We start from the raw sequence: 26,969 nt of genomic DNA on the forward strand, positions 1-26,969 counted from the left end.
CACTGTGCGGGCGTTCTAGTACAGTCTTTAATTACATCACTGCAAACTGTTTTTCCCACAGGACCTTCACCTCATTCAACGCACAGAACAGACAGTGCTTACTTAATGAGCAGCTATTCAGTATTTAGTTTTCTCCTCCGGTTCAATGTGTGGCCTTAGACTTTATTCACTGCACACCAGTCAGACCTGCTCTGAAGACAGAGTGATTAATTTCCCTGTGGACCTTTCTGTGGCATTCTCCACTGTAGTCTTTGAATACTTCACATGTATTCACAGATCTATTTTCACATCACCTCTGGGAGACAGAGAGTCCAGTTTTACCGATGGGGAACTTAAACGTATGAAGATTAAGGTAAAAAGTATCCACTGATTGGTGCAACTTGATTTTCTGTGTATTTAACTTTAGATGCTATTCTCTCTGTTCAAAGCCAACCTGCCATTTGCTTCGGTTGCAGGTGTTAGTACTGAGACCCAAAAATCTCAAGGCAGCTACTCAGAAAAAGAAAAATGTACAATTAGAGGCCAACTGTGAAAAACTCATTTGAAGTGACTTGCCTGTCATCACATAAGACCTATCCCTGTCCAATTCCCCAGTGGGCTATTCAGTTACTTTGGCCATGAGACCATTTCCTTTGATGCTGCAAATCCCTATTTAAATTTATCACACACCTTTCACCTCATGAAATGAGTCAGTCATTCTACCCTCCTTTATTAGACAACCCAGTTTCATCCCCAGACTAACTTAATCTTTTGAACTGACTGCACTAGGGCTCCTGGGGAAGAAAATTGAGCATGTGATATATACAGAGATATGAATTTAAGCTGCATAGGCAGCCTTAATTCAAAACCCATTTTAGGTGCTCATAATTTTAACACATTTTTGCATGTTTAATTTCCTAAGCTTTTAAAGAACTGGAAAACTGGAGGGAAAAAAATTTGCTGTGGACCCACAGAGAAGCCCTCGCTCATTAGGAAGAGCTCACACAAAAGGCTGGGAACTTTTGACTTGGCAACTTGAAGAATGTCCTTTTGTTAAAGCTTTTCCTGAGCTCGCTCTTAAGTTTTCTTTGAAACAGAAACTCCACCATGTTGACACTCATACTGATACCCATACCAGCAGAGCTGAAACAGGGATGTCACTGTATCCACTCGTGCTGCTGGGAGCTGGGAGAGGAGCTGTAATCTGTGTTAGCTGATCATCCTCAGTTCTAGGGTCTCTCTGGACTGCGATTCCCCATTTTTTTCCTTTCACTTTCCCTCCCTAATTTCTTGCCATCTTTCCAGCAGCACTGTCTCTCCATTCCAGTTCCCCTAAGATGAGCAAGTTTCCTCCACTTCTACATTCAGTCTCAACCATTCTAGGTAACACGGCCCAAATCCCCCACCCATCTGATCCCAGGACCTGTCCTACACCAGCAAGACAGTATGCAGCAGTACACACAGGATTTGAATTTACTGCATACCAGCCCTTCTGCAACAGCTCTCCAGGTGGACAACCTTTGGGAGACATCTGCTAAGGCTTTGCATCTCAGCCTGAAGCTGCTAGTTTCTTTCACTGGAGGGAAAAGCATTCCAAGATCCTCAGGATGGGATCCTTCCCTGAAATGCACCCGAGGTGGCCTCTCCTTGATTAAGAGGATGTACAGGTTGATGAGTTGCAGCAAAATACAGTTGAACTTTGTGAACTCCCTCAGCAATACACAATGTAACCAACCTCACCCGAAAGTGGAATAAACAATCTCCCAACTTAGCCTGAATATTTAAAGGAATTAACTATAGCAGTGTTAATTCACCCGTGCTCATTCCCTCAGTGGACCACTGTTGCTGCTTTGTGCTTCTTATCCATCCTGTCTCCCACTTTCAGCCTGTTTCTTATAATAATAATAATAAAAAAAAAATCCCATACCTTACCCCCAACTCACCACTACCCCTCCTCAAAAAAAAGAAAAAGAGAAAAGAAAAAGAAGAAAAAATACAGCATTGAAAATGACAGTCTACATAACTCTGGCAAAATCTTAATCTTGTGATGTGCAGTATTAGGCAACCTTGATAATGAACGGTACTACCCAGCCCACTAGTTAACAGCAACACTTACTCAGAAGGTTTGGCATTGGGAGGAGCATCTTTATTACGTATTATGTGTTACAGGGCCAGTTCTGTCCTGCCTGCTGATGTTTTAGGACCTTGACCTGTGAATAGTCTCACTGAATTCAGAAGGCTTGACTGGAAAATTCAAATAGGATGCTATCTTTGAAGGTTATACGGGAATCAAAACACAAGCAGTTTCTTTTCCAGAGATTTTTCTTCAGCCTGAATAGATAAACATAAACTAGCAGACTATGAGGAAAAAGAAGAGATACTGTGCGAGATTCATGCAATGATGTGTAATAATTAAACACCTCTATCTGCTTATCAGAGATTCATATTACCTTGAATTTCATTTAGTTCTTACATTATGCATATTCCACACATGAGCGCTCTCTTCTCTCAATATTTCTGGCACAAATATGAGCCTCTTTGGTAAGGACTCATAAGGTTATGAATGTCTGGACAGCCTGAGTAATGAAAGGCCATTTGGGGCCGAACCATTGACCACAGCTTTCACTTGCCAAGAAGGATAAAACACAAAATGTAAATTAGGTACTAATAGCCCATTTTCCTTCTAAATCCTTGGTACAGATACGCAGCATGAAGTACAGATTACCCTTTGAGAGAGATTGTGGAATAATCTGCAGTTAAAAATATTGTATGGGACCCTGTGTTGTGGCCTCAGAAGAGACTGAATTGTAAGTTGTTACTGCTGCCCTTGAACCCACTTCAGTCAATGGAAAGTTTCATTGGCACCTGGATTTGTTGCTTTGGGTAGCTGCCTAGCTACCAGCAAAACCCAGCACATAATACTGTCATCAGGGAAAAAGGAATGTGGAGTCCAGCAAGCAAGACATGCATGGAAAAGTACATTTCTCCCAGCATGTTTTGCAATCGCCATGCTATTCCCTCCCCATCTTCCTTTCCACTGATCTCATCTGTGGGGATGAAGTCAAGAAGAAAACGTAGGAAGTAGCCTTTGCAGGGCAAAATCACTTTACTGCCTGTTGCATGACCAACATCAGCCTTAACGCAGCTCTGACCCTCCTAGCGGGGCCATCTTCTCATTAAAAACCAGCCGTTCAGCTCTGACGTTTATCAGTCGGGGATCCGCAGGGTGCCTGGTGCCTTTGGCTCACACAACCCGCGTGCTATTCACGCCACGGTGCTGCATTCTGCTAGCAACAGCGTGCGCTAAATCGCTGAGACGCGGAGTTACATGCTATGCAAGCCGCAACATAGTACTTCTGTTGTGCTCTTTTCAGAACAGGGGTAAGGAGATGAGTTCCCCCCTTAGAAACTGTTGTTCTTGCTCTGTCCCTGCCAGTCAGCTATGAGGAGATGATGGCCTTTCCTTTTCTCAGCTGGGCCCAGGACTAAAAATATAACCCGTGGAGCTAGCTTCTTGAATGAATAGTGTTCCAGGTAAAAATAAACCTGAAATATAAAGTGGCCTTAATGAGATAGATCCATTACTGCTTCTCTACCCCATGGCACAAACATCTCTCGTGTGAAACCTGGGATCCTGCGATCTTTCAGCAGGTCAGCGTGCCCAGCTTAGCTGATTCAAGCCACTGTTCTACAGCTCAGCAATTTCTACCATTCTTCATACTTAGAAAATAAGACAATTCAATTGTTAGTTTTAAAAATTAAATGAATACGGTTTTGGCCTGCAAAGAGGAAAAAGTGTTAGTAAAGCAGGCTCTGTGGAAGAAGAACTCTGTCATTCACCAAGGTATGGTTTGGGTTATCTATCAGCCTTAAGCGGGAGACTCCAGTGGGAATACTCAAGCACTCCTACATACAATTTTGATATTGGAAGTGGTGTGGGCAGTGGGTACAGCATACTGGGTACCCCCCACCCAGCCTCTTTACAAGGGGAAATCAGTGGCTACTTCACTGATACGAGACTTAAAGAGAAGACAGGAGCAGATCTCTGCTCCATCCTTGCAGAATTGCCCTGCTGGAATAGAGATCCACCTGACAAATCTCTCAGAGGAGCAAAGCAGGGATAGTGAAGTTCTGCCTCCTCATTCACTCTTCCTGATATTAATTTCTAACATTATTACTAATAAAGATTATTTTACTGTGCTAATGCCTGATTGTGGTACAGAACCAAGATCATATGGAGGGGAACATGGTCTTAGGCAATGACTAACACAGAAAAACAAGGCAGTCCTGCCCCAGCAAGTGGAAAGGTTTAGAGAATATGAGTAAATATTCATTGCCTTTGGATGCCTGTCAGAGACACCTTCCAAGCCTTCTCAGGTTCAACCACTACTACCAATGCAGCAAAAGAGAATCATGATTTATTCGTATAAAGGAGGAGACTCCCTAAAAACACACTTTCTGGCAAAACAGAAACAGACTAAACAAGCCTCTTGAAGAAGCATGTATTTGAGAAACTACCCTTATTTAAAAGATCTGGTTTTTATCCTTCACCCATTATGTGGACCTGTGGTACAGCAGTGTCCTGGAGATACATCATGTGATAATTCAGGGACACTAACGCTGTAGCAAAATCAACGATATTGCAAGAATAAGCAAATAAACCTTGAGATTACAAGGAAAAAAACAAAAAAAAATCCACAAGGTCTGGTCTGGTGCATGCTATCATAATTAACGTGAATCATGACTTCATGGTCCTCAGAGGACAGCTGATGTGCCTCCCCATAAACCAAGTCTTAGGAGCATTATTCATTACTAGCAAAGGACAAGCACCACAGTTTGCTCTCAGGTCATGATCCAACAGTGGCATTTAAGCGAGCAGAACATAAATACCCAGGCTGGAATTTGGCCAGGACACTACGTTTAACATCCTACTCAAGAAATGCCACATAGGCTGCAATGTCCATGCAGAACCGACACAAGCTTAATTAAAAGGTCTCATCTCATAGACCTCCACACAACAAGCTCCATGGACAAGAATTTACAGTCCTGGGCAAAAGCATGTTGAACTGACCCTGGCTGCAACTGCCAAATGTGGTATAGCACTCAGAGAGCATTTGTTATGGATGAAAGCAAGTGTATTTTTGCCTTGGAGGGTCCCAGATATGTCCCATAGGAAAAAAAAAAAAAAGTCTGCAAAAGGCCTCTCTTGCTCCTTGTTCTGTTGGCCAGCTTCCCCTGTGTGTACGGTACCATCGTGCTCTCAAATGAACTCACTCATAATATGATGACAGCCTCCCCATTTTTTGGATGCCAGACTTTAAATGAAAGGAAGTTAGGGTGTGTGGAAGATTGTCACCTTATCCTCTGCCAAAGACCAGCAGAATTTTCTTTCTCTCTTTTTTTTTTTTTTTCAGGGAACAGCAAAACCACTTTTTGAATCACATAGTCAACATGGTGAGTACAGATGACTTGCCTTATTTTCCCCAGAATCAATCTGCACTGTTCATTGAAAACAGCTTGTGCAAATACAGGCAGCAAGTCAGAAAAGATATGACAGAAGGAAGACATAAAATTTCTAGCACAATTAAGAAAACTGGTTCTGGTTGCTCTCAATCAGTCAAGACTGATTAGGTCAGTAAGGGCGGCAAGACATGGCTCTAGTATGGAATAATATGCTTGTGTCTCTCACAAATGATATTTTCACTGAACAGACCCAAGACAACATTCACCTTGCCTTAGGTGCCTGTGTTGACAGTCTGGTTTCATCCATTCTGTCACCTGGCCCTTTCGCACAGCCTCACTGAAGGTATTGTAATACTCACATTCCTCTATTCAGACAAACCCCAGTATTTAACACTGTAAGATACTCCAGGAATTCCTACAAAGACCATTGATTTCCTTGGGAACTGTGATACTGTGGAGTTTTCCAGATCAGAAAATTAATTTAAATGGTTTGCTTCTCTTTTTTTCTTTTTTATCTTCCCTCCACAATTCAGCATTCTTTTGTGGCATTTTAATTTGTGATCTTTCTCAGTTTCTTATCAGATTTTCCTCCATTCTTCACTCCAGCCTTCACATGATTTTCTGATCAAATGACTGAGATCACCTGAAACAGATCATGGTTTTCAGCCTGTACTCAGAGGGGCTCAAAGACTGAAAAGCTCAGTAAGCAAGGCTAGAACCTTGCTTACTAAGCTTTAAATTTCCCATGTAGGTATCCACATTTCAGTTGGAATGAAGCCTTCAAATATCCTTTCTCGAAAATGAGCAGGGGCATAAGTTTCACTTGCTGCAAATTAGAGACCAGAAGGTCCAAGATCTACTTTGTAAGCATCCTATTTAAGCAGAATAGGTCAACACCATGAAATGACAGTGCATGAGTACTTTGAGACAGCAAATGCCTACTATGCTACCCCAGCTGCAACAGGCAACAGCATGAAACACCATGGCACATTCACCTTCGGTTTGGGTGAAGCCTTTCAGAAACATCAGCTGCTCCTGCTACTTGTTAATGAGCCTGTGCTGCCACTCTTTCCAGGCTGCTCCCACACACACTGCATCAAACCACCTGCAATTACACCTGTAATTCACAGACTGCTTGGGAAGGCCCTGGACAAACAGCATCAAGAGATCAGAAGAGCTTCCACTAGTACAAAACCAGGGAGCCTGTTGTGGTGCTGGTTTTGTTCTTCATTTGGTTTTGCCTTTTGATTATGTGTTTTCATGGCGGCATTCATGTTTTACCACTCACCTCAGCCTCGCGCTGCCTGAGAGATTGGGTTTTGTACACACTTTTCATTGCCTTGAATTACAGCATGATCTTTTACCATGACCATAGCTCTGTTGTTCTCAGGCTCTTTAACCCTGATCTGGTTGATTCTAGGCCTGAATATGACCCAGAAGCCAGATCCCTTGTGTTGACTGATAACCTCCTCTGGGCCACAGAAGTTCCTTCAGACAGGTCAGCTATTATTTATTACAGCACACAGCCTTCCCCTTCTTCAGCTGCAGAAGCTGCAGAGCAATGCCAAGCACCAATCCTCTGACCCCAGGGACTTCCACGGGAGTTCCATGTCATTCCTAGCTCTATGTCACGCTCAGAGCTTTGATGGGAGAGAAGGTTCACCACATCTGGACAGGGCTGGCTATGCTCTAGGGCCAATCCAATATGATTCAAGGACATGACTGGAGCTTATAATCCTGAGATGAGAAATAAAACTGTGTCCCGGTGTCAGACTTTGTGCTTACCTAAACATACTGAGAAAGCCAGCATTTATGAGAGGCCAAACTGAAGGGGCAGTTTTGTCACTCGGGTTCAGGGCTGGGTTGGATTTGCCAAGTGGTTTTCTCCTTCTGACTGATGAGAAAAATGTGGGCTTGACATTTGAATATGGACCTCTCTCCAGTGATTCATGCCTCTGCCGGCTTCCCACATGCTGTCTCCCTTTCAAATGAAAGAGAGCAGCATGATGCTTTTCAATGGATTTTCCTTCCCGGGTGCTCTGTCTGCACAGGGTCCCCGTGACCGTCATTTGCTAGCAGTTGAGTTCCAGCTCGAGTGGAAAACCCCGAACCATAACAACCCAAATACCAGACAGCTGCTGTCTCCGTGCCCCAGGCCATGTCACTTGCAATCACTTGAAGAGCTTGGTATCAGCTCAGCGGTGTGGGCTGGAGAGCAGCCTGAGCTGCAAACACTCCTGGTGGAAGGGTTGTCTCCTCTGGAATGCGCTTCCCCACTTCAGCTCTAACATCCTGGATTTCGTGACCTCCAGGTCATCCTGTAGGGTCCATCTGCTTTCCCAGGCTCTGAAGGGGGAGGAGAAATTTGGGAAATTATAAGGCTACTATAGGAAACGCTTAGTCGTAGCACGGCAGGAAGAGGTTGTGCCTTGAGATGTTGACTCAGTGGGCAGAAATTGCACCGATACTGAATAAATCTGTCCAGAAAGCAGAATGTGGAACTGGTACTGAGCTGAAGAAATGAACACTTATTGACTTGGTGGGACAGCAGATAGAGGATTTTTATAACCTGATAAGTAAAATTCCTCTGATTATGGCTTTCAAGTCTATAAATAAAAAAAGAGAACTAGCAGTAAACATAGATCTTAACAGTTGTAAAAGGCAGGGGACAGGGGGAGGGAGAAAAAATTCCATTAAGAGATTGTTCCAAGAGCCCACTTAAAATTTTTAGCGCTGATCCCTTTGCCTTTTAGCTCCTTAAAAGAAATCGCCTCTTACATCATGCCATTCAAAATGAATTATGCTTTCAGTTTTCCTTGTTTCCTGCTATATTCACATTAAACTATTACCCTATATGCAGGAAAGAACCCGGCAAAAGCAACTCATCTTGCTGTATGCTAGGAATGGTTTTCTTCAGATGGCTTTAATGCTGAAGACAAACGTTAGCAATTTACCCCAAAGCCCAGGAATTTAATCTTTCCCCTGCTTGTGAGCAGCAGCTTCCACAGCCTTCACAGCCGTTCTTCAATTACATTCCTACTGGAAAGTAGGGCTTTAAAACCCCCTCTATAAAGGCTGCTCAGTTTTTCTCCTGAGAGATTTGAAGCCGTGAATACTGTATTAGGGAGCTGCCAAGTTATCTGCAGAGCTCCTCTACCATTTTACCTCTTCCAGAGACGCTTGTTTAATTAACGCATTCCACAAGCTGTAGGACTCCTCACAGCTGAGGATTTCTTCTGCTTCAACACATGACCAAGCTGGAGGATGAGGGCACAAACAGTTCACGTCAAACCTTGCAGCCCCTGACCAGCTTTGCCTTGCCCACAGCCTGCATAGCCTGGAAATGCATCTCAGAACAATACCTGAAACCAACAAACTGTGCTTTGAAATTGGGAAGGAAGGGGAAGGCAGCTGGAAATGTGCATTATTTAAAATACTGTAGGATGAGAAACAGATGCTGGCACAGCATCTGTGGAGTTGCAAGTTACACAGCTTATGCTGGCAGTTGGCAAGCTAAACTGGTATCAAACCCACAGCTATGCAAAACCCATCACCAGGATTGGCATCAAGGCTGGCAGAGCCAGCCAAGAGCAAGCAGTCATGAGCACTGAAACTCTCTCTCTTGCTGTTGTACCTCCACCCTGGAAAGGACGAGAGCAGACGGAGGGAAATCAGACTGCACCTGTCTGGGAGACAAACACATCTCCCTTTCAAGGGCTATCTGTGCATTAACTGTCACCAAGACTTAAACTCACATAAATGAAGTGGGGAAAAGGGAGGAAGAAAAGCAAAGGGACAGATTTTCTCTCTAATTCAAGTCTTGATGATCCATAGCTCACAGGCAGAGCTTCCAGCTGAACTCCCAGTGTGTTCTCTGCTCCCCGGCAATTGAAGGAAAGGGTTTCTGATCCATCCCTCCCTGATGCATGTTGTCAGTGGGCGAGCTGGCAGCAAAATGAGATTCCCTTCCTTATTGCTGCCTACCAAAAAGGGAAACCCTGGAAAACTAACAGATCTGGGAACTTGTTAGGGAAATACTAGTTTGCTGAGGGGAGGAAAAAACAGATGAGACAGAATTCCACATAATTCTGCCAGTTAAAACATTGTTTTGACTTGTACCAGCAGAAGGAAGCTATCAGCTAATTTACATGAAGGATAAAGGCTTTTTGGGAGACATGATTTGGCATCATCACTCCCCAACAACTAGTAAGACAGAAGGCTAAAATCATTGGGTCTTAGGAAAAAAAACATAATCTCTCCTTGGGGACGGGGAAGGACAACTTTTCAGCTGGTCTTACATGAGAAAAAAGAAAATAAAGGCAATATCCTACCTACGCTATGAGTTACAGTGAGCACTTACGGAGCTCTTAATAGATTCCAAGCAGTCTATAGATGCTTACTAGGAATTGATTGTGGGCGATGGTTACTTTGTGTGTAGTTCAACGGCACTATTGAGAATAAAATCCTATCCCTTTTTTTGAATCAGGATGGCAGGTCTCCATCAGAGCTCCTTTAGGATTTGGAACTGAGGCCAGTGCCAGAAAACTTGCGAAAACCACAGGGCTACAGGGTGGATCCATGTCCTCCCTCTCTCCGTGCTGGCCCAGCTGTAATCCCAGTCTGCACCAATGCACAAAGCCCATTGCAGCACGCAGTGGGAGTAACCGCAACCTTGCGTGACCTTTGCATTGGCAGCTCCTCTGCTGAGTTTGAAACTTTGCATTGCTGCCTTCCACTCCTGAAGATCTTACCTAAACACATTGATTTTTAACTCGTAAGAAAGGCTCTGGCTCCCAAGGAGACTTTGAAGTAGATTCTAAAAAAGACGTTAGTCCTAGTCATAGGACCAGGGGTTGTCTATGTCAAAGAACAGGGAGAAAGGGCTGTAATTGTCCCTTGCAGCTCTGACCACTGATTCATAGTCACACTGGCACGGACAACACTGGTATAGACAATATTTTTTGGGTTTTTTTTTCTGTAGAAGACAATGAAGCTATGGTGTCCCATGGACACCCGCAGTTTCCTGGGCAGGGATGAAAGCAGTCTCAGAAGGGAAGAGTCTCTACCTTGGAGGAAGAAAGCCCCTAAGGACAGCCATGAGGTCCACTCCCAAGACAAGGGCTGCTTAACAGTTGCTCTTTTCATGCTGGCTTCTTTCTCCTTTCCCAAGCAGTACAAGCCTCAGGAATGTTCCCATGGACTATGCAAAGGGGGGGTACCCTTATCTACCTATAGCAGTCCGCCCCAGCCCACCCATTCTCCTGTCTTCCGTGGAGGCACACAGGGGCCTCCAGGAGCTAATGGTGCTGGCCCATTCCCACCCCAGGAACAGGTTAACTCCCTCCTGTGTGGGGCCCAAACTGTCACCAGCACAGAGGTCTTTCCCAGAGATATCCCACCTAATTACTCATGCCCAGGATTAGCAGGTTCAGCCAAAGAGATCTAAAAGACCTTGCTTGACATGGCATGGCTGCCCATTGGCTTTGGCTGTTGCAGAGCTGATCAGCACGAATATGTCATACTTTGCCTCAGTAGAGCAAATATTCCATGCTATTCAGCAAGTTCCTCACCACAGGCTTCTCTCTTTTGTGTTTCAGAGTCCGAGCTGCACCTTCGCAGGGTGTCCTTACTTATTTCTTAGATGTCACTTGGGGCTCAGTGTGTTGAAGTCACTGCCCGTGAGACAAACTATACCTATGCTGAAAGGTCAAGTGCAATAAACGTGATACTCAAGTGCTGAATATTGCTTGTTTGGACTGATCAGAATATTTCTGAAGTGACCGAGACCAAATTCTTCCTGTGCTTAAAACCATTTTTCTCCCAAAGCCATGTTTACAAACGCCAAAAATATTTTGAATGAGGAATTATGAAAGCCTGAAAGCATTTACTTATAGAGGGCTGTTTCAACATTGCAAATACTTGTATGTAGTTGAGCCAGGTCCTGCTGCTCACAAGAACAGCCTTCACCAATCTGTCAACACTGCCTTGTCCTAACTTGTCCAAGAGAGAGCTCAGAAAATCAACATGACTTGAAGAGACCCTCAAGGTGCCACTGTGCAAATATAATGCTGGTGCAGGGCAGGGGGACGGTGAATCTGGCAGGTATATTTGCAGAGATTACATTTTTGTGGGTCACTTTATACCATAGGGACTTCAAATCTCTTGGCATTAATTATTCTCCTGAAATGGTAAAAAAACTTCACATTTTTCTTAATATAATAAATTTAATTGTGACTTAAATTTCTTGGTCTATAACGTGTTTAAGGATTATAAGAGTTCAGACGTTTTGTTGAACCATTTTTGCACTGAACTTTACCAACTCCAGGACAACAGGGAGTTCTTCAACAGAGCCAAATACCAGTCTACCTTCATCCCCAAACTCAGGAGATTCTTCATAGTTTGCATTACACCATCTTGCTCTACAATTTGTTCCCCTTCCCTACACTGGACTTTTGCTCATCCTTTCCATTACTTCAACTAAGAGACAGCAGTTTAGGGTAGAGAATATTTTCTTTTACTTGTCTTAGAATTCCCTGGCACTGGTTTAGCATGGTGAAAATGTGATTAATAAGTAAATAAAAGTACTGGCATAATCAGAAACTCTATTCAGAAATGATCTCATAACTCCTGCTTCGACCCTGCCAAGCGGGGCTTCTATTTCAATATCAATATTTAGCGGAATTCACGGCCACAGAAATATTTCCAATTGCCATCTCCAAAATGTTTTCAAAGCAGCATACAGCGATTACCTGAAAAATAAATGGAATCTCTCAATGACTTGAGGGATTCAGCCAAACCACCAAAAAAATCAGGCTTTTAACATTCCTCACATGAATTCCCTCACACTATGTCTTCAAATCAGAATTAAAAGTTATGTGTGGGATTATCTGAAAAACTCTCAACCTCTCTTTTCCTTGAAAGTCAGAAATCAGGAACAGTAGAATAATAATGGGCCAGATTTGCAGTAAGTTTGATCTGGGGTCTCGCCTCACACATGGATTTACAAGGAGCATGAATCCCAACCCTGTTAACCCATAAAATAATTTGCAGTGCCTTATCTTATATTTAAAACTCAAAAAACTGTATTTATATTCATTTTATTGTCCATTTGCACTGTCAGGAAAAGAACTAAACCAGTGGAACTGAAGCACATAGATCAAGGACCCTCACAACAAAGAAGAGCACCTTGTGCCGAAGGACGCTTTGTGGTAAAGAGTGCTTCAGTAAAAGTAGTGCTACAAAGATAGACAAAATCAGAAACAAGAACTACAAGATTGCTTATATATTTTGTGGCTATCCAAAATAGCATATATATATAAAAAAATGTGAATTTTGCTTCACTCAAAATATTTTATGGGCTTTTAGTGACTTTGATATACATTAAGACTACTACTTATTTTCTGGGTTTAAGTAAAGAATAGGATGTTTCTTATTCTCCTGCCCCTCTTCCACTTAAGGGGGGCACGGAAGGAGGAAATAAAAGAGACTGAATTTCAAGATTTAATCGGAGCAATAACTACTTTTCCACTACATGTATTTCATTCAAAAAAGCTAGCTTTTGTTACAAAATGTTTCAACCCAGGGCTCAGACTCTTCTGTTCACCTACACCGCCCTGCAGCATTGCACCATGCCATACTTCTAGCATGACTGTTCCTAGCCAAGCCCAAGACGAAGACCAGCCACAATCCCAGAGGCCTCTGAATAACCAGCAGAAAACAAGTCAAAATAACACTTCCTCCACCAACTACTCTCAATTTTTCTCGGGAAGCATTAACTTAGGTTAACCCCATCCCTCCCTAAAAGCCTGAATGCATCACCAAACGTGGGGATTCCAGGCTGCTCATCCCACAAGCGCTCTTCACAGCATCCCTATGATGTAGGTCTGGCAGATCTTTTCTCTGCCTCCCTCCACATGTCCCTCCTGTCATTATAAGAGGGCTCCTGTACAATTTAATTGAAGGGAAACTTTCTCACCAACTCCAGCAGAGCTGAAAAGTCAACCAAACCAGAGGCTTGCTTTGCCCTGCCACCTTCTTCCCATCGCTACCGGTAACAGTTACAAGGGAGTTCAGCAGGGAGAAGATTAAGTTCCTATCATACATGTAGCCCTACCTTCCCCATATCCAGCAAATGCTAGATGGCTTTTAAAATAAATTTCCTTAACAACCAAGTACTACTATTTAACAGGACCCATGAGCACTCCTATAGCATTTTACAATTCCAAATCACTGCATAAGTATTAATTAGCCTTAATGACTCATATTACCTAATAAGATAATGAAAAACCCTGCAGCTCACAGTATCTACTTCTGTTTTCAGTGAGAGCTGAAATGGATCTTTTAAGAAGATATATTGTCTTCTAATTCCTTTTTGCATATCCCTGTAATAACTTCTGGAAATAATTCAAAGTGTGCTGTGGCATTTTTTTTTCTTCTTAATTTGCTAAGACTCATTTATTGCACCAAATACAGTCTTTGCCATAAAATAAAAATACAGAGGTTTAGTGATAATATTTGTTTCTTAGGAGGCTTTCTACTGAATGACAACTGGTGCGGACTCACTGTTTGCTAAGGCGATGTAGATTTGCTGCCTGTTCTTTATGGAGAATAGCAGCGTCTTTCTTGGTTTCTTTCTGGGTTGCCGCTGCCAAGGTAATACTTAATGGATTAAGTCTTGTGAAATGAATTCTGTAAATAGAATGTGGGCTGAGATCATTTCAACTCATTTCCCCTGCGTCCCCTTCCCGTCCTGGAAGCTGTCAAATACAAGCAGCCTGAAGTCCCAGTGTTAGTCTTGAGTCTCACTAGATGCATAAAACAGCTTGTTTTTCACGTACTTTCTGTGATGGCATTAAAAAAAAAATTCAAGAAAAAAACCCCAACCCTTCTCAATTCCACCCATCACTATAAACTGGATACAGCTAATCTTGCAGGGATACAAAACATTGCTCTGCTTGTCCATCATTAGAGCTCAAGAAACCTATGTTTATGATAGAATTACAGTCGAACCTGAGATATTTTAAAGAAAGGGACAGAACCAACCGTGGGTTTGTAAACAAACAATATGGTTTTGATGTCAGCCATATCATTTCACGTGCTGGAACAGTTTCTATCACGCAGCCAGTTCCTGCACCTGAAGAGTATCACTTTTAACATAGATGTATTCATGATACGGGACAGCACGTCACATTCAAGAAACTATAGGGTACTGTTGAAGGCGAGGTCTGCACTGCCATACAGCTTCACAATCTTTCCAAAGAGCAACAGAGACCTTTCGGCTCAAGGAAGAGAGGGGAAAGTTGTGTTTACTGTAGAAGAAAAAAAAGAAAGCAAACAGGAGGTGTAGAGAGTGGAGACTGTCAAGGGGAAGGACTTTGTTTCTTCTTTAGAAATAAATCAGTTTGAGGGGTTTTTTTTCTGCATTAAAGTTATCCAAAAAAATCTGCATAACTTTTTCCAGAGCAATAAATCCTCTCCACAACTCTACTTCAGCAGCTCTTCAAACTTTGCTTTCAGTCTTTCTTGGGTCCCTCTCTCTCAGTGCTCTTTCTGTACTCACCCCACAGACAATCCCCATGGAGAACAACTCATCCAGGGAGATTGTCCATTAGGTCCTGCTCTGGTATCAAGGGGACTGTCCCCACCACTGCACCATGGCTAGCCCCTGAATTCTGGTGCAATGAGTGCCATCCCACCGGGCAACGCAGAGGCAAACTCCCTTCCACCCGAAAGCACAGGCAGTCTGGGCTGCTAACAGACACAGACATCAGGAGCTGACACCCGGGTGATGCAAGAACACCAGCAAGATACCACGCTGGTATCACTGGTAGTGTCCAAAATATACCTCATGCTGCAGTTATCTAAGGGCATCAATGTGAGCAAAGTTATTTTCATACAGAGCACGATACAGATTGCTGAAAAAACCCTCACCTGGTATCAAATGAATTTAAAGGGACTCCCTGTGTGGATAAAAAAATTATTTGTGAGCCTATGTGTCTATCAGTTTAATTGATACAAACATCTCCCAAATAGATTTCATTGAACAGTGTAGCAGATGGATAGAGCATGCTGCTTTTTTTTGGTTTGTTGTTTTTTTTCTAGATAGTATCTTCTACTCCACTGATTCCAGTTCCCCATGTTTGCAGAAAACCTGGTGCCTCCCAGAGGTGTTGTAGAGCTCTGTGCTGCGTACTCAGCTCTGGCTGTATGCACACATACACTAACAGCATCCTCCCGGCACAGCTACCTGTGTGCCTACACATTTGGAAAGAAAATAGGAAACAATTCCTTTTGCTGTTGTTTCATAACACAGAATCCTCAGTACTTGTTAAAAAACTCTTTCCAAAAAAAATACATTTTTTTCCAAGGAAAGCTGATGCTTTCAACAAAAAAAATTCTCAGAAACTCAAACTCTACTTTTAGCCAAAAATGTGAGACCAGCCTTAGGTGTAGTATTCAGACTGATACCATGAGACACGCACAGAAGTTTTAACCAGTTGTGCTCAGCTATTTACAGATGAAGGCGAGCTGCAATTCTTTCCTTTGATCTATTTGTTGGCTTCAGGATTACATTACTAAACCTTGCTTTTTAATCACAAAATGTCAGAGCTGAATAATTTGGTGAAGAGAAAAATAGCTACTTCTTTGTGTTTTTCATCAGATCAGGCTTTTGATGCCTCCTGTTTCCCAGTTCCAGTGCCTGAGCTTTATGAATGACACGACCACACAGTGCCAGAGCCTGGGATATGCACACACACTGTATTTCTTTACCTACATCCCCACACCCTGAGCGGATACACCCCCCCGGGTCTGATGCCATCCCCAACTGAAGCAGTGCAGGATGCCACACAGACGCATTATCCCATGGTGAACATCAATATGCCATGTTGTCACTTATCTCTCAGCAGCAGCTTCCCTTGCGAGTAAGCCTGGAAGCTCACACTTTTCCAAGACCCCTCACCCATGTGTTTATCTCTGCAGTGCTAGCAAACCTTTGAAGCCAAGAAACCTGAGAACTGCTGGAAAGAATTTGTAAAAGATGTCCCAGCACTGTGGAGCAGACCATAAAAGTGCCTTGGGCATGTCTGGGGACAGACATTTTACAAGGGCATGTAGCAATAGGACAAGGGGAAATGGTTTTAAACTAAAAGGAGGGAGATTTACGTTAGGTATTAGGAAGAAATTCTTCTCTGTGAGGGTGGTGAGGCACTGGCACAGGCTGCCCAGAGAGGTGGTACATGCCCCATCCCTGGGGGTGCTCAAGGCCGGGCTGGATGGGGCTGGGGGCAACTGGTCCAGTGGCAGGTGTCCCTGCCTGTGGCGGGGGGTGGAGTGGGATGGTCTTTAAGGTCCTTTCCAACATGGACCATTCTGTAGTTCTGTGGTTCTACGATAACTAGGGTATAGTAGCAGTCTTTCTGCCACAGGATGGAGCTCAGTGCAGGCTGCAAAGCATTTCTAGGAAGCTGGATAAATACTCAAACATCTCTGCCACTGATGTCCATACTTCTGCTTCTTGATTGCTATCTGAGCCCATGCTGGCAGCTCAAAAAGCCTCATTCAGGCAGGTCTGCATCCCGTTGCAGAGTCTGCACCATCAATATGCCTCCAGGTAGATAAATTCTAAAGTGACTGAAAAAAAAAAATCAGACATGATCAAGACCTTCACCTACATGAAAAAGTACAATACAAAAATAGTTGGAGGAAAAAAGCACCAGATTTTGTAAAAAGTGTGTATGTGAGCTCTGTGGCTTCGATTTTGTCCCACTTACTCTGTTCACCATCTCTACAAAGCGTTTCTCACACAGAAGCATATTTTTAACTATGCTGAAAAGAACATGCCAGAATTGGAAGCTCAAGCTGCTTTTACCCTGGATAAATGGGACGCAAATGTCACGCAAGAGGTTAAATGGCACAGAAAAGATTTTTTTCCTCTTTTTAAACCTCGCATGGCAAAATAGCATTAATGGGGCTGATCCTTCTGTCTGCAAAATCTCACTGAATACAAATATTTAAGACAAACCATCAGAGTTCTCCTTCTACACGAATACAATGCACAACCAGAAACTGCTTTACTGAAGGAGTTAAAGTTTTTTGCAATAATGCAGCAAATCACTCTATGCAACAAACAGCAGGCACATTCTATGGCAGTTTCTCCACAGACTTCAATCTATGGGGAAAAAAACCCCCTTGATTTATTATATAGCATTTGGACAGTTGTGAAAGAAAATTTGCCAAAGATCAGAATAATCAACTCTTTCACCCAAGCAGTTTTTTTATGAAAGAAAAAAGCACAGAATGGGTCTGAGCAAAATAAATAAAAATTCCACACTTCAACCAACAGAACCTTTTGCGTCATTCAGAAATATTTACAGACATGCAGAATCTTTTATCATCAAAAAGACACTCTGGCCTTTAAAATTACAACTTTTTCTTTTATTTTGTTTACTGATGGCCTTTAAACTAGTGGGTATCCCTAACTTGTGGCATCTCTTCATGCCGTGTGTGTGTCATGTAGGAATTTTTAAAGCTGCGCTTTGCTATTTTCCCCTTCCCTTGAAACATCTCTCTTTTGCTAAGTATCATCTGCAAATTTTTTTAAAGATAGAACACCATCTACTAGCAGCATCCATCACAAGTTATTGTCACTAGTGCCTCAAACACCAGTTTTCATCAACCGACAGGGCTGCTAATCAGCCAATATTCACCTGGCAGGGGCTAGCTGTTTTAGTACAATTAAATACAGCTGGGAAGAGGGCTGCAAACAGAAACATACATTAGCCATTCACAATATAAAAGTATACATACAGACATAAGCCTCTCTCAGAGCTCAGTAAAGGTATTAGCATAGCATCCCTGTTCCACTTGCCTATTTAATTAGCACACAATGAAGGCCACACCAAATTTCCCTGCAAAGGACGTTGCATATTTTGGACAAAAGAAAAAAAGGAGAAAAGTTGCTTTTAAGTGCAGTCCAAAAAAATAGCTCCTTGGTTAAATGGCACTTTTAATAAAGATGTTTCCAGTGTTTGTTTATTTATCAAAAAACCATGTTTCGCTCGGGTGTTTTGATTTTTATTTCTGTGTAGAAGAAGGAGGGGAAAAAAGGCCTTTACTAAGCAAGTCTTTCAGTGAGACACCAGATGATGGATGGTCAAACACAGAGTCTCCTGTAAACACAGAGGGAACCAAAAGGTATGAACTGACTCATAATTGTGTCAACACAGGTCGCAGACCCTTGGTTTATTTCAGCCTTCCTGTTTTTCACAGATTTCTTTTCACACTACACTTTTTTTTTAAGACACAGACTCTTTTCAGTACACCTTAGTAGGGTGCAAAAGCACACACGTCTTTACACCAAAATGTGGGCATCTACACACACATGCAGGCAGTATTGCCACAATTACAAGAGCAGCATTTTCCAGCCATGGCTTACAGCTGCATTAAACTAAGCCATGCCTTTCTTCACAGCAATCCATGCCTGCTCTAAACCGAAAGGTCCATCCCATCCCTGCCTCCAGCTTTTCCACAGAGGCTCTTGGGAAGCATCCAGAAAAGAAGATTACAACAAAACCTCAACAGCCTAGTCCTCCAGCCCATGCAACCCTCTAAGACTCTGGTTAAAAAAAAAAAATTCACACAAAGTGGCAAGACTGTGTCTGACCAAAAGTGCTGGGAGGCAGAGACAGGGCAGAGGTCTGATGAGCAGAACCTACCAGTATTTGTCTCTAAACACGTTGAATTGAGGCTGTAGCCTCTTCCTTCTGTAAAGCTGTTCTTCTCTTCTGGTTGCCAATTTCCATAGAGACTGGAAGAAAAAAGCCTCTCTGAGGTCTCCAAAATTTCATTATCAGTTTTGATTGGCACTGACCAGTGGCCTAAGAATTTGTTAGGGGAGGGACTGATGGGCAGACACACTGAGCAGCTGGATCCCCTGCAAGTCACAGAGCAGCAGCTCCGCTGATGGTTCAAGAAAGATACTTCAGTGCATTCCCTCAGAAAATCACCTGCAGAGACACTGTCACCTGAAATCCTGAGATCCTTTTAAATAACTTGCAGAAAATAACAAAGGAAGATGGGTTAAAGGGAGTTGTTCTTCCTCAGCAGAGACTGTAAAAGCAGCAGCCTAAGGCCAGACTGCAGTGACCGCTACTTGTCCCTGGACATCCATAAGCCACACAGAGCCCAGTGCAATGCATCTGCACATGCAACTCATCCATCCTGAGCACCTCAAATCAACTACACATGTGCAAATGACTTAATGTTATAGACCCAGAGAGTTCGATTCATCCACGATGTGTCAGATCCCCTGTATGAGCAAGGAGACGTTTATAAACAGTCATAGTTTGTTTGGGATGCTTCAATCTCAGCCAGATTAACTGAAACCTGGTAGAGCCAGCAAGGACAAATGACCTTACGCAGGCTGAGCAGTGCCTTATTTCTTGTGTAATCACATCCAGCTCAGTGGGAAAGCTACTCAATAAAAATCAGAGTCACAGAACAAGTATTTGGGCCTTATTTCCCCATTGTGTAGAAGTCAGTTGCTGAAATTCCCAGTCAACAGGTAATGTCTGCAGTGAAGGCAAATCCATCAAGAGCATCACAAGGGCTCTTGCCCTGTTACTTCACCAACTCATTCACAACAAAAATGCAAAACAAATTACATTTAGGACAAAGATGACAAAAAAAAAGCGCCAGAAACAGCATTTCAGAAACAGAATTCATTAGCAGACTTTTTTTAAGGCTACTCATTTTAGGATATTACACCTTCGTAAAGAGCAAGCATTTTATATGGTGCCACTTCCACCTGTAGAAACCAAAGCTGATGGAACAGCAGAGAGAATTCCCTGCGCAAATTACAATACATTGTCAGATTTGTTTCCAGCATATTTTGTACCTTCAGAAATTGTTCCAGGGTTTTTGTGTTTGTCAAGTGGCCATAAACTGGGAAAACTTAAGCTCTTGTCTCCTGCCTCCCCTCCTTTCTTTACCTCCTTTTAGCCCTACAGCAGAAGACGAGGGAAGCAAAATTTACTGAAGACGACCATGAAAAGAGTTTCAAAACATTCCACATATTTTCTCTGCATAAACACGCTGTGAATTTCAAATGTAAATAGTGCCAGGGCACTGTCACTCAGACCCCAGGAGTTTACCCAAGTTAGAAAAATTACGCTGCCCATTATCTCAGTTGTTACAGTTTCTTGCCTTTCATTCATTCATTGCCAGTGGCTGGATTTTATGTCACTGTAGCAGAGAAAAGAAGCCTCAATGGCTGAAGTTAACCTCTTGGGGAGAGATCAGTAATGCTGGGCTTTCCAGTGGAGAATGCACAAGGAGACAGCTGCTAGCCTTGCTTGCCAAGGCAGCAGTCAAAAGAATGCTGAAATTTGGCAGGTATGAACAGGAGAAATGTTGTGTTATGAAAATGGCCACTGCAAGCTCCCTTCCAAATCTGCAGTGTTTGGCCCACATTGATAAAACAAAGTTAGTTTAAAAAAGTTTTTACATGTCCTATAAAAAGCTACATAAAGTAGTGTTGTGGTTGTATGGAGGATAGTACTGCTGAGCAAACCTGCCTGGCAGAGGGCAGCGGCTATGGCTTCAAACATCGTATCCAGTCTACAATGACTATTAACCTTTAACTACATCACCAATCTCTCTGCTTTCATTTCTTCCCCGATAAAAAGCTACTTATTACAAGGGAATGCAGGATACAATGAGGGGATACATTTCTGAGTGTCCTTTTAGAGCCAGGGTGGTCCTGGTAGGCACTGAGTCAAAGCACCTGACCCATATGCCAGGTACCATCCAAGCGAAGTGTCTCTTTGGCTCCTAGAGCCTGCACATGCAACGCCAAGCCCCCGGCCGCTGCCAGCCCAAGCCCTGCCTTGCAAGCCCTGCGCCTGATGCATACGCGTTATCTCCTCCTGAGCCGCGGTGCCCTCTAAGGAACCAGAAAATGCTGAGTTTGCACGGCAGCATCATGGGAGCTATATGCATTGTCTGCCCTTCTCTAAGCTGCTTCCATTAATAAGTACCTTTAACACTGTCCTGCTGAACCAGTCTCAACACACGTTTTATTTATGCAATACTTCCAAAGAAGAAAAAGCTCTTACCTATTGTTCTTCGAAGATCTTCACACTGGCTAATGTGAGGGAATTTCAAGATTTCCTTCCACTTTTTGCTTTTGCCTTTGCGTTTCCCTCCACCCCCTGCAGAGAAAGAAACAGCAGGATTAGATGGCTTTCAGGGCATAGCCCCGTCCAGAGTTTACCAGCCCAGTCACAGCTCTTATGGATATCGTTAATAATTAAAGCCGAAACATTGTGGATAGATGTACAGATCAAGCCTGAGCTTGTCTGTGCTGAAACAGACCGAAGTGGCAGCACCTAGCACATCAGCTTACTAAATGCTGGGAGCACAGGCTTGCAGCCCACCAGGACCAGTTCAGGTGGCATCACCTCTGTGTCAACTAACAGCCGCTTCACATGAGTCAACCTTGTAAAATTACCGCTCACATCTTTTCAACCTGGATCTCCCCCTTCTTGTTTTGGGATGAGCCCTGATGCCATCCCAAAATAAGGGCTGGAAACTGAAGATCAAAATTCAACTCTCATCATCCTCACCCTGCATTACATATACTGCCAACCTGGCTTTACCACTGATGTTACAGACTGATCACTGCTGCTTCCACAGGAGAACAGTGGGGGGAAATCAATATAATATCCTTATAAGGAAAAAAATATCTTTCTGGTTCCTTTTTCCCCTTATCACTTTCCCCTGAGATTTCTTGAAATGGGCTGTCCTCAAGGTGAATGACCTAACTTGCTTCTCCAGCTCTGGCTGGATGAAGTCCAAGACCCTCAGCCTTCTCATGCTGATGAATATGCCTCATCAATGTCCCTTCACAAATACCTTGCTGCAGGCATCACTGGCATCTCCAGGTGCCACACCTGAGCTTGCCAGGGGAATGCCTTCTGCACTGGGCTCCGCCAGTAAAGATAGTGTTTCCAGCATACCTCACTTGCTGGGATCACTAGACAACACTGCACCGGCAAGGCCAGGCTTCCTCAGCCCAAGCAAGCCTAATGCAGGCTGACATCTGTCACAGCACTCTCAAAGCTAGCCAGCTGCAACCAGGTCTTTTTCCATCACATACCAAATTAACTTCACTAAGTAGTTGGCATGCTTTGCCCCGGCACAGCCACCAATCCCCCACAAGGCCTCAAAGGTCCATCTACTGTTCATGCTGTTTCTTCATACTGTTCTGGCCAGTCCCTCTGCTTTTCTTCTCCTTGACCCTCCTCATCCAGGGCACTCACACTCTCTCTCCTCTCTGCTTCTTCCTCTCTCTCTTCCTCGGCTCTCAACCACTTAACAGAACCAGCCACAGCTGCACTTTATCTACACCAGCCAACCCACCGCCCCTGAAGCCAGTCCACAGCTGTACATTATCAATGATAATTAACCCAACTTCATTCCTCTACAATTCCCCCTTTTTTCTTTTCTTTTTTCTCCTTTTTAACATTTCATATCTCATGTTTTTACCAATCATCACAAAATTCTCACAAATAAACTTTTCATACAAGCCTCTAATTATTCTACAATGCCTCCCTTTTTTTGTTCTTAACATTTCATACTTTATGTTTTTAATAATCAGCACAACCTTTTTACAAAAAAATTTTTCATACAGTCCAGACAACTTGTCCCTGAACTCATACACATATCCCTTCTTCAATTTTATCTTGGGCTTTTCAGCTTCTGGGGGCTGATCACCTTTCTTCTCATCTACTTTCTTGAAATCTGGGGGTTTGTTTTCTTCAGAGTGGGGTTCTGATGAACTTACAGTACCTCATCCTTTCACCTCTTGGGTCACACCAGATGGTAACCTGAGTGAGCTTTCAACAGCAGCAGATCTAGAATACAGCACTAATACATTACTCTGTGTCCCAACAAGCTTCTCAACATCCTTGTGGTCACTTATTTCTTCTACGACTGGAGACACCTTCACCGAGCACATAAACACCGGCAAGGATACCACCTGGCCGAGCAGCAGCAACAACAGCAGGAGCAGCACCTTGCTGCTCCCGCGCCTTCCCCCAGCACAGCCATCACTGCTGTCTGGCCAGACTCGCTCTGGACCCGCCGCTGCTGCCACATCTGGCCGGGTACCCTGCTGCTATCACCTGTTACCCTCAGTCTCTTAACTCCACAGCAGTCAGGCTTCCTTCTCTTTGATCCCAACAGCTCACCTTTACCGGTGGCTGATCCAGATCCCCAGGCTCCTCCTGCCTCTTTCAACATGATCTGGATCACAGGCTATCCCTGCCTGTCTCTGCTACGTTGGGCACCACCATCACTGTTCAAAACTTCAAATGTCTCCCAGCACAGCCATCACCACTGTCACCGCTCATTACACTCAGTCTCATAAGCTGAAGGGCCTCACACGGGGCACTGACTGTTGCAGCACAAACAAACTAGCAGGCTGCAACAAGGCTTTACCGTTAGTCAGATTCTACTGTCTGTACTGTATCTCCCACCTCCAGAGGTCAGATCACACTGCTCCTCCTCCATCCAACCCCCTCTCCCACCATCCTCAGGGCTATTTAACCATTTAGCAGGAACAAGCTACAGCTGCACATCATCTATGTCCATCAACCCACCGCCTCTGAGGCAAGGCCACAGCTGCATGTTATCAATGCTGATCAACCCACTGCCTTCACTCCTCTACAGACATGCTGTGTGTGCCCTTCCCCAGTGTACGCTAGATGGGCACTCAGATCTGAACCAGCTCAGCCTAAAAGGCCATTTTTAGATTTTTCTTGTCTCTATTTTTATTTTTTTTACTGTCATCAGGCAATTTTTTACTCCAGCCCTCACCTGGGTTTCTCTTTTATGCCCCCACCCCATCTTATGCTGCCACATCAGTACTGCTGCAGGGGGCAGGAGGTGTAGTGTGATGCTGGGGGTTCCATTCCCAGCTTGTTTGTGTGCCTGTCCTGCTCAGAGAGGTTGTGCAGCCAACGGAGAAAGAGTATCCCTCTGGACATGAAAGCCCAGATGCAGACTGAGACTCTCTGAGTTGCTGTATTTACTGCAATTCAGTCCCTGCACAGAAAATCTGATTCACTTGAGTCTGTTTTACATGCGCTGGCACGTCGAATGACTAATTCAGACCTGAGTTAATTCTGTAGAGGGCCTGGTAGAGTCACAGTTGCAGACTGAGGGTGTGTTGGGTACTACATGATATTGCAGGCTAAATTAGGAGAGTGTTGACTCAAAAGGTAGCAGACCATTGCAGAGAAAACATGAGCCTTGGGAAAAAACGCAAAATAGTGCTCTCTGTGGGACATTTCTGATCACACAGTACAACCTTTGGTGCAGGAGTGCTCCTTCCGCGTCTCACCTTTTATTCCTTTGCTTTTGGTGACCAATGGTTTTGTCATTGCAAAGCTATGAATTATTTTAAACTCCTTATTGACAGGAACTTACTGTATGTCTACATGACACAATGTAAAGCAGACAGATCTCTCCCAGCCATAAAGGAACTAGCTTTTTCAGACTGTCAGGAGCGCAGCTATACTACCCTTCCCAGGAATTAGTCTCCAGTAAAGCACAGGGAGCTGTGACTGCCTTCATGCTAGGCAGTATTAGGCAACACAGATGTACCCTTTGGGTCTATAATGAATTCTGCTCCAACCTCCCCTCTTCAGTGCATCCCAAACACCGATGCTAAAGTAATTTCCTCTCCCATCCCTCTAGTCACAGAGTACCAAAGAGGCTGCCTTGCTCCCTTGCAGCATATGATGCTTGGCCTTGCCTGCTGAACGTCTTAGGTATGCTACAAGGTGCTGAGAAGCATTTTTGTGGGCTGGGCTGGGGTGAGCACTGCAATCACCTTTTCACCAACTCCTGGAGTGCATGGCTCTGCTCTGGTTGCCAGTGACCGCAGGGGGTTGGATTCAGCAACCTGAAGAGTCCTCACTGGCTTTCGTCTCCCTGAAAGCCCACCCCTGCAATCCCGCAGGGCTGCTCCTGCCTGCCAGGATGCCACCTCCACCTCCGCTCGCCCCTCTTCTCCTCTTCCAGGGGCACATTCCTTTGTGCTCCTGCCCTTAATCCTCATCACACTGTACTTAAACTTCTTTGCACCCTCACTTCACACACTCCTATGGGAAATGCTGCTTTCTCCTGGAATTCATGCTTCCTTCTCTTCACCAGTCATCCTCTTTGGCTGCATTTTCTTCCCTGAACTATTGCTTCACATTTTTCCTCACACTCATTTGTCTTGTAAACTTTGAGATCTATGCCTTGATGTCAAACCTCCATGGGAATTAAGTTAATTAAGTATACATCTGTCAGTGCTAGGGAAGGGATTAGAAGGGGAAGGCAAGGAGGGAGGGAAACTGTTGGGCTGGTGTCGGAGCAGAATGATCCCCAGGGTTTGAATCTGGGATTCTGGATCCCTTTGTCAGGCTGTCAGCTCCCAGAGCAGCTCAAGCCACCTCCACGCTCAGGCATGTGCTTCTCACTTCTGCCTGCTGCCTCTGCCACCGCAGGGACCCACCACTCTGACCAAGGACTAGACAGAGCGGGGTGCTGCAAGAGGACAGGCAGGAGTTCTTTGCTTAATGTATGAACAGGCACTGGAAGCAGCACGAGAGGTATGCAGCTGCTTGGGCAGCAGTGCCTGCTAGGAGAGAATTTCCAGTAATTTCTGGACACCGGAGGCAGTGGGAGTAAGCCAGATGAAAGCACCCTTTAGGGTGCATCTGCTCAACACTGGTACATCTTCACTCACTGAAGATCTACCCTCTAGGCCAAAGCACTGGAGATTTCAGAGCGCACCTTTACAGAAGTCCTCACAAAATGGTCGCATCTTTAGCAGCATCAAGCTGTGCAGAGCATTGCAAAATAGCCCTTTGCTCCAAACAACAGCTTTGCGATTTGTGCAGAGGTGAAATGATTCTGCTAAGCTGGGCCAGAATGTTTTAAAAATCCATTTGCTGTAAAATATATATTGATATATTTACATTGGATGATGTATTTCCGACATTAAATTTCCATCAGAACAGGAGAAGGACTCTGTGGTTCCCTGTTACAACTGTGATCGATACAGCCAGCGTGTTCTCTTCTCTTTTGTGGCCATCCTCCAAAAATAAGCAGCCTTGCCTGATGAATCATTTGCTCTTAGCTGAGCATGAAGTAGCGTTACTGTTTTGCCTGTGACGTCTTTATGTTAAAGATTCTGATCAAGTGCTTTAATCGACCTGACCTTTCCGCTCTCAGCTTTTCTTGTGGAGCCAGCAAACACTGCTGGCTCCAAATGTTAATTCTAGGGGGTTTGATGGATATAATGCAGTGAGACAGCTGAGACAGGATAAATTGTCTAGCAGAGCTAAAAGCTAAAAGGGGAGGTTTCTCTGAATAGGTCAGTAATTGTGCAGGTTGCAAAGGGAAGCTTTTCACACACTGCCTTGATTGCTGCCTTTGCACTGTCTGCTCTGGCCAGGAGAGTTTGCAGTCTT

The 26,969-nt window shown here is 44.0% G+C and overlaps 1 protein-coding gene across 2 annotated transcripts in view; it reads right to left on the reverse strand.

Annotated features, from left to right (window-relative positions):
* GRK5 (G protein-coupled receptor kinase 5) overlaps positions 1–26,969 on the reverse strand; it is a 169,611-nt gene that overhangs the window by 76,291 nt on the left and 66,351 nt on the right. Inside the window, exons 3-4 of one of the 2 annotated variants that reach the window (XM_056350675.1) lie at positions 21,558–21,653; positions 7,228–7,788 (exon numbers count right to left, since the gene is read on the reverse strand). In XM_056350675.1, coding sequence (XP_056206650.1) covers positions 7,228–7,252 — 25 coding nt within the window. In that variant the 5' untranslated portion in view covers positions 7,253–7,788; positions 21,558–21,653. The remainder of the gene's footprint in view (positions 1–7,227; positions 7,789–21,557; positions 21,654–26,969) is intronic. The other variant, XM_056350674.1, reaches the window with a different exon arrangement.

Source organism: Falco biarmicus, chromosome 9 (genome assembly GCF_023638135.1).
Source record: "Falco biarmicus isolate bFalBia1 chromosome 9, bFalBia1.pri, whole genome shotgun sequence".
Taxonomy (NCBI): Eukaryota; Metazoa; Chordata; class Aves; order Falconiformes; family Falconidae; genus Falco; species Falco biarmicus.